The sequence below is a fragment of the Chelonoidis abingdonii genome, chromosome 3, assembly GCF_003597395.2.
Source record: "Chelonoidis abingdonii isolate Lonesome George chromosome 3, CheloAbing_2.0, whole genome shotgun sequence".
Taxonomy (NCBI): Eukaryota; Metazoa; Chordata; order Testudines; family Testudinidae; genus Chelonoidis; species Chelonoidis abingdonii.
The window spans coordinates 191,745,508-191,754,232 of NC_133771.1; the positions used below are offsets into that span (position 1 = coordinate 191,745,508).

Genomic DNA, 8,725 nt, shown 5'->3' on the forward strand with positions numbered 1-8,725 from the left:
TAACATTAAGGGTTTTTTTGCCAGGAATTTATTTAGGTACCTTATAAAGTGTAAAAATTGCTTAGCAACATGAGTTTCTGTACAAGCTTGTTTTATCCCCCTCCCAGAATGTGACTCTCTAGCATAGTTCACTCCCACAGTCAGTTCTCATTCTCCTCACCACCAACCCAAACAACTTGGTTCCACAAACTATACATACATATATATATATACACACACACACTGAAACTGCTTATAACAAAAATCCATAGAGGCTGTAATGTATCCTGAAATGGGTTATAACTAAGTTTTGTCAAGTACCCCAACACTGGTCAAAGGCTCCAGTTCTGAGCATGACAACATATCATCAATATTTGAGATCCCCATTTGAAAAAAGTATCCTAAGTGTCCACCCTGATTTGCCTTTAAGCTTTTTCAGTAAAGTTCTATGCTAGCCTATGAATTTAAACCTTCAGACAGATTGATTTCGTTCTGGCAAAATTAGATCATAGATCTGGAGGCTGCCTTTCAGCAACTCATGTCCAAATCTTAAAAGTAGGGCCCTACCAAATTCATGGTCCATTTTGGGTCAATTTCAGTCATAGGATTTTAAAAATTGTAAATATCATGATTTCAGATATTTAAATCTGAAATTTCATGGTGTTGTAATTGTAGGGGTCCTGACCCAAAAAGGAGTTGTGGGGAGGATGCAAGGTTATTGTAGGGGGGTTTGCAGTACTGTTACCCTTACTTCTGCGCTGCTGCTGGCGGCGGAACTGCCAGCAGAGCTGGGTGGCCAGAGCTGCCACCAGCAGAAGCGCAGAAGTATGACATGGAATGATATTGCCACCCTTACTTCTGCACTGCTGCCTTCAGAGCTGGGTCCTTGGTCAGCAGCTGCCACACTCTGGCTGCCCAGCTCTGAATGCAGCACAAAAGTAAGATTGGCAATACTGTGACCCCCTTAAAATAACCTTGTGACTCCACTGCAACTCCCTTTTGGGACAGGACCCCAATTTGAGAAACGCTGGTCTCCCCTGTGAAATCTGCATAGTATAAGGTAAAAGTACACAAGATCAGATTTCACAGTCAGTAAAGCATTTTTTATGACCATGAATTTGGTAGGGCCTACTTAAAACCAATGCACTAAAAGTAAAGGAGTATACTAGTAGTGAAGAATTTTAAATAATGAGCTGGGACACTAAGATTTCACAGCTTAGAGCTAGGTTTAAAGGAAAAAGCAGTTATATCAGGGATCTCAAACTCAAGATGACCATGAGGCCCACATGAAGACTAGTACATTGGCCCGAGGGCCACATTACTGACACCCCACCCCCCGCTGCCCTGATCCACGGCCCCACTCAACTCCTTCCATGAAGCCGTACCCCTGCCCCGCCTCTTCCCATCCCTTCATTGCCCCTATTCCAACCCCTTCCCCAAAATCCCCACCCCAACTCTGCTCCATCCCTGCCCCCAGAGGGTGCAGGAGGGGTGTAGCAGGGGCTCAGAGCAGGGAGTTGGGGTGTAGGGTGCAGGAGAGATGAGGGGTGCAGAAGGGGGTCAGGGAAGGGGGTTGGGTGTGGGGTGCAGGAGGGGTGCAGCAGGGGCTCAGGGCAGGGAGTTGGGGTGTGGGGTGCGGCAGGTAGTTCAGGGAAGAGGGTTGGGTGCAGGGTACAGCAGGGTGCAAAGTACGGCAGGAGGTCAGGGTGCAGCAGGGGGCTCAGGGCAGTGGGTTGGGGTGCAGGAAGGGTGTGGCAGGGGCTCAGGGCAGGGAGTTGGGGTGTGGGGTGCAGGAGAGATGAGGGGTGCAGAAGGGGTCAGGGCAGGGGTCAGGGTGTGGGGTGCAGGAGGGGTGTGGCAGGGGGCTCGGGGCAGGGAGTTGGGATGTGGGGTGCAGGAGGGGTGAGGGGTGCGGTACGGGGTTCAGGGAAGGGGGTTGGGTGTAGGGTACAGCTGGATGCAGGGTACGACAGGGGGTCAGGGTGCAGCAGGGGGCTCAGGGCAGTGGGTTGGGGTGCAGGAAGGGTGTGGCAGGGGGTCAGGGTGCAGCAAGGGGCTCAGGGCAGGGGGTTCTACTGCAGGAGGGGTTCGGGGGGAGGCTCTGGCCCGCTCCTCTCCCAGGGGTAGGGCAGGCTCCCTGCCTGTCTACCCTGCCCCTGCGCTGCTCCAGGAAGCGGCTGGGCTGGAACATGGGGGAGGAGAGGTGCAGGGGTGTGTGTTGTTGTTGCTTCAGGTACCGCCCCCAGCATCTCCCATTGGCCGGGAACAGGCCAGAGCTGCTCTAGGTAAACACTAGGGGAGGGTGTGGGGGCTGCAAGGAGCTTGTGGGCCACAGAAAATAATATGCGGCCCACGGGCCGCGTGTTTGAGACCCCTGAGTTAGATAGGACATCTATAAAATTACAATATTGTATTTAAAGATTTGCAAGTTTGCAGAAGTTATGTTTGTACCTTATATTGTCATTTGAGTTTTAGAATCAAGTGATTATGAAAGCAAGAGTATTCAAATGATTAAAGGAGAGCATTTAAAAATTTTCTCAGGAGCCTTACAACCAAGATTTAAATTTGGTAAAGTTCTGCAGACTAGATCAAGGTCTAAACGAAAGCACAGTTTTGTTACAACGAATTTTTTTCTTCTGAGAACAGTGGAATTATAATCATGCTGGCACGCAGAGCCTTTTTGGAATGGACAAAGTGGACTAGACCCAAATAAGAAATTGGCAATAATTCTGAGTGAAAGTTCTTTTCTCTTCCTACAAATAAAGTTATCTTTCTACAAATAAAATAATGTAATTTATTTCTCAGCTCTCTGCTTTCAATGAAAGAGGCAGAGTTAGCGTTCTTTTTTCAGGCAAGAGGAAAAACTATACTGATTTGTTGACCACTTCTCAAGACAACAAAATGGTACATGCCACAGTATACTGCTCAATAGATGGCATCTTGTTGTCACACAAAGATGTTAAAATAAATTTTACCATTATATTAGGCTAAACCTGAAACACACCAAGAGAAAAAGTCTTTGAATTCAGATTTGATTTTTTTAGAATAACTGTTGTTTCCTAGAGCCTATGCGACTTCCATCTGTGCACCTAGAACAAATTTACCTTCACCCTGGAATTCTTTTGAGTTTTCAGTAACTATTTGCTTACACTTAGCATAGCTAACAAGTGTTTGTTATTGAAGCTCTGACATAAAATAATCGAAGGCTTTGCAAGGATCAGGGCCTGAGTAAATAGAAAGAACTCAAGTGTTTATACTTAAGCATGTCTGCTTGCAGGATTGAGGCCATAGTCTTAAGGGAGTAACTTTGGAGACAGCAAATGATTTTCTCATATTGCTACCATTTCTGCAGGATAGGTATATCTTATACAAAAGAAAAATAAATGTAACTCATTTCACTGGTTTCTGGTCTGAAGTCCCCTGTTGACTACCAGCCATGACAAGCAGTGATTATTTTAAAAAGTGTAGGTCTGAAACACTGGAACAAGACCAATAATATATTGTTATATTTAGCAAAAGATAATACAAGTGAGAATTTGTATGAGGGAGATATACATTCCTGGGATGGAAGAGTTGCTGAACAGAATCCAGCAATAGGTAGGCATTGAGTGGAAACCAAGGAAACTCCCACCCCAAGCCACTGAGGCCAAGTACACATCTAACAAAGTTACCAGGGCACACAATACACACAACAAGGCATTTTAGTCAATCATTTCATGTCTCCCTACCTACCATTTTATACATTACATTAACTGAAGGTTCTGAACGCTTACTCTCCCACCACACTTCCTCTTTTGTTGCTGCTCCACACTGCTACCAAAAATAGCAGACTCTGTAGAGACTTCAGCTCAGATGCAACTGGAATCGTAACCTGCTCTCTGAAGATTCACATAAACCCAATCTGCTTAAATAGCTGCTCTCTTCACTTTGTTGCTCCAGGAACTGATTAATCACTTCTCTCCATGAGATCACCAACTATATCTACACTATTATTATTTCCACCCTACATTTTTCCTCCTCCCACAAAGAAATGTATCTAGCCTCCCTTCTTAAATGCAAAACCTTCACCCTCTCTTCCAACCTCTTCTTCCAGAGGCACACACATCTATGATCCTTTCATAGATATTGCTGCTGTTACCACCAGTCATTCAAGAACTCGTTCTGCTTCCACTAAGAAAGGCATTTGTAACCCTTGTGAACAAACCATTACTGCTTTCAACTCCCCTAAAAAAGTCCCCTTTCCCCTCCTCCTTCTCCTCCTCTCCCCCAAAGCATCATCCTTTGTAACCCAAACCCTTATATTCCGCTTCCGCTAAACACGTCTAGGCCTCTTATCTCACAGTGTCTGTACAGAACTCCCCTCATAAACACTGAGCCCCAACAGCTACCACCCAGCCCCCTCTTCTGTCCCCACAACCCCTCGTATCTCGCCTATGGGGTATGTGTCCCAAACCCTTGGTTTATATGCTGCTTCTGCCTCCAGCCACCCCACCCCGCTCACCCCAGAACCCCCTCCCAACTTCGGCTATGATGAAAGCTGCTAAGTTATTGGCTGCGAGACTGCCTCCTCTCTGTGTGGGAGGTGCTGATTGGTGGAGAGCGGCCGCGAGTGGCTGCCTCTCACTGAGTGTCTCAGGCAGTGTCAATGGCTCCTCCTGCCACGGAGCAGCTACAGTCTTGAGGATTGCGGGGCTCCTTTAAGAGAGGGTTTTTGGGGGGGCTGGGGAGGGGGGAAGCGGAGCGAACATCCCCCATAGCGAGCGCCCGGGAGACCCAGGCGGCCCCTGTTCCTCCATAGCGAGCCGGGGAGGAGACGGCAGCAGCGGCGGGACCCGCAACTGGAGACACCCCCCCACACCGCCGCCGTGAAGCTGCCACCCCCGGGGCTCCCCTATCCCCCCCCGAAGAGGCACCGTTTGTCGGAGGATCAACCCCCCCTCCCCTCCCCTCCCGCCACCCACACGAGCCGGCAAATGAACTCGGTCCGAGCCGCCAACAGGAGACCCAGGCGAGTGTCCAGGCCGCGCCCGGTGCTGCAGCAGCAGGAGAGAAACAACGCAGCCGCTGCCGGGGAACGGGGTAAGCGAGCCTGGCTGCGGCGCGGAGGGGCCCTGTCCGAGGGGAAGCGGGAGGCCGGGGTGGTGCAGCCCCCCTCCCCGCGTCGCCCGGCCGTGCACCGCCAGGAAAAGCCCAGGCTGCTTCACCCTTGGCTCTTGCTCAGGCCGCGCTTTGTTCGGCTTGGGCTCTGCCCCGGCTAGGGCTGCTGGGCCCTACAGCCGAGCGGCGGCGGCGGGGGACTCGGCTCGGCTCTTCCCCCAGTTCCGGGGAGGGTCTCGCCCCCCCCCCCCGCATGCGGGGGCCGCAACTGCTCCCCTTTCTCCCCGGGGACCCCTCATTGAGGTCTGTGGGCGATCTGCTAGAGCTAGGAGGAGGAGGGCACAGCGACCCCCGTGATGCAGGGTGAGGGACTAGCCCCCTGGGCCGAGGGGGATCCGCTGTGCCTGGGGACATGAGGAGATAGTAACTAGGCTGCTGGGGTAACCGAGTAACTTGTGTTGACACCGTCTCTTCTTCTCCACCCCCATCGTTTAAATGGTGTGTCAGGGAGACAGCGGCAGCCGCCGCGGCTCCTCTCTCTGCCTGTTCCCAGTCTCCTGAGCCGCACAATGTTTGCTGCGCAGTTTGGATTCAGTGCTTTGGTTACACAGCCCCGAAGGGGGAGGGGGACCTATTACAGCGAAGCATTTCAGTGTAACACATCGGCCATTTATTTATCTCCACCTCGCGACTCTTCTCTCCTTTCACCCGATATCCCCTCACCACGTTTGTTCCTGCTGAGAAAAGCTAGTGTCAGGATCGAGGGTGGGAAACGGTAGGTGCTGACTAAATGCATCTGAACCCTGGTTGTTTTGTGTGTATGTCGGTCCAGGGCCTAGTGCAAAAATGTTGTCAGTTTGAACCTAATCAGGGCAGCACCATTGTCTAAAAGGGCAGAGAATTCACCGAGGTGGGATTCCGCCTCTAATGGAGATAGTAGCAGAAACGCTGGAGCCCAGGTTTTATTTTTTGTTTTTTGTTTTATTTTTTTGGAAGGAGAATGGTTCCTTGATCACTTAGCTCTGTAACTGTTGCCATATTAATTAACTGGTTTGTGTGTGTACAGTATTTTCTGGGGGTATATTTTAAAGGAGAGATGGTGGAGGGATTGAAGGAGACATTTTGCACGTCTTCTCTGGTTGATTGGATTTTATTTTTTTTATGCATAGCTGTCACACCTCTCGCCTGATAAAGGGAACTGATCTGTGATGCTGTTTTAGATGTACAAATGTCTTTTTTAAATAAAAAAAGGTTTCATTATGAGCTGAATATCTTTTGTTTCTGAGTATCTGGGATGTTACATTAGAAGCAAAATATATTCACAACAGAGATACATTATGTTTTGATTGCATACAAACACTAAACTGTATAAAAATGAAGTAAAGAATTTAAGATGAAATATTTTAAATTCTCTATTTCTCTCTTCTCTTCTCTTCTCTTCCTTCCTCCTTCTCTATGTCCCCACCACCACCACCACACACATTGGTCAGAGCAAGGAATGTTACTCAGACCAGATCATTGTGTATATAACTAGAGGATGTGATGTCTTATGCCCAATTATGGAGTTTGTGTAAACCTTTACAAATCTTCTTCAGTAATTATATAATTAAAATGACTTTTCTGATAAACTGATATTTAAAACATTTTTATTTGCTCCTTTTGTGTGACACTTTCGTCTCCTATGTTATGCATAATGTAAGTGTTTTTTTTGTTTTTTTTTTTATTCTCCTGGGTTGGTTGTTTTTAAAAACAGAATAATTTTGTAAAAGAGAGAAATTACATAGTTATAGGTAAATGGCTATGACTAGTCAACCTTAGTGTTCTGCTAATTATCTCAAACCGTACTGATTTGTTAATTATATGAGCAGAAACTTTTTCAGTTAGAATGCCAGGCTGTAAATTAATTAGTCATGTTACATATTTGAGGAGGTCTGTGTACCCTGAAATTCTTGGACTACTTATTTAATGTTGTTTATCACCTACTGATGATGAAGGAACTACACTTCTGCCTCGATATAATGCTGTCCTTGGGAGCCAAAAAATCTTACTGCATTATAGGTGAACTTGGTTTGCTCAATAGGTTATATTCATCTTGCTTTGATCCACTGGAGTGCGCAGCCCCGCCCCCTCTGTTTACACTGCTTTATATCCAAATTCGTGTTATATTGGGTGGCGTTATATCGAGGTAGCGGTATATAACAACATCAAGTTTCACTGTTCGTTTGAACTTTTTTTCCCCCTTCCACTTTGTAAGTTTGGCTTGATCCCAATCTGATTATAAATTGTTGGATGTTATGTCAGTTTTATACTAACATTTAGAGCGTCTCTGCCATGCTTGTTTTTTTTGTAGAGGTGTAAGAGCCTGGACCAATGTTCATGGAAGTTAACAGGAGCTTTTCCAATGGCTTTCAAGGGAGTTGGACTGGACAATATTGAGGATAGTCAATAAAGTAAATAAAATATTACAAAATATTAAGGGATTAGAGAAACGTCATTATATAAATCAGTGGTGTATTTTCATTTTTATTACTACCTTCAGTTTTGGTCATCATCTGAATAAAAGTAATAGAGAAGTGAGCAATGTAAAATTATTAGTAAAAGGCTTTCATCTGAAAAGAAAGATATATGTATATGTATATAATACTGGGATCTCGTTTAGAAAGAAGAGGAGCAAATGTGATGATATATAAAATAATGAATGGTATTTATTTGTCTCATGCCTTAATATAAAACCAAGGGGACTTTTAGGGATGTAAATAAAAAGTAAAGTTTTTAATGCCTTGTACTGTTTATCTGTACAACTCCTTATTGCTTGAGACAAATGGTGATGTTTATCTAGAGATCAGACCTTTTATATATTGGTGCTTTACAGCCACAACAGCAACAACATTTTAAACAAACCTGAGTAATAACTAAAGGTTATACCTCCTGCTACAAGAAATGAATGGATTACTAGATGGAATCAAAAAGAAATCTTTCGCCCATGGTATGTTATAGGGGTTTGAACTACAAGGGGTTTGCTAATGCTTCGCTGTGTGACTTGACACAACCCAGTCATGGGCATTTGTATTCTGGTATTTCATATTTGCAGTGTAGTATCGTCATGGTATCTCCACATTATAAACTGTTAGATCACAGAAGATAACCAGTGGGTTCTTTTGTTTGCAATGTGAAAAGAACATAATCATAAGCAAATGCAAATCAAATAAACCTGTTCCAGCATATATAACTGTGTCATATAGCTGTGATGTGGTTAAGGCTAAGTTGTAGTTGAGTCCTTTCATCTTCCTCTGAAACATGTGGGACAGACTCCTTTCAGAGACAGGATACTGGACTAGATGGACTTTTTGTTCCATGCTTAAATATTACCACATTTCCTGTGTAGTACCATTGTTCACTAATAGTAATAATTGCTATAATTTGTGAAAGAAAACAAGGTTAGACCATATCTAAAAATTCTTGCTCAGTACATAGCTTATAACTGTTAACATGAGAAATGGCACAGAAGATAATAGAGGAGGTATCTGAGCCTCTAGCTGTTATCTTTGGAAAGTCATGGGAGACGGGAGAGATTCCAGAAGACTGGAAAAGGGCAAATATAGTGCCCATCTATAAAAAGGGAAATAAAAACAACCCAGGAAACTACAGA

The 8,725-nt window shown here is 45.5% G+C and overlaps 1 protein-coding gene across 10 annotated transcripts in view; it reads left to right on the forward strand.

Moving 5' to 3' along the window:
• The first annotated feature begins 4,591 nt into the window (after positions 1-4,591).
• The window catches only part of FBXO11 (F-box protein 11), a 183,798-nt gene continuing 179,664 nt past the window's right edge, over positions 4,592-8,725 (forward strand). For 4 of the 10 annotated variants that reach the window (XM_032772050.2, XM_032772049.2, XM_032772046.2 and 1 more), the window contains exon 1: positions 4,592-5,058. Coding sequence is in view for 4 of the 10 variants with exons in the window: in XM_032772049.2 (XP_032627940.1) it covers positions 4,953-5,058 (106 nt within the window). In the remaining 6 variants the exon portion in view is untranslated. Of the gene's footprint in view, positions 5,059-5,512; positions 5,852-8,725 lie in introns of those variants that run through there. The other 6 variants (XM_075064411.1, XM_075064414.1, XM_075064417.1 and 3 more) reach the window with 5 other exon arrangements.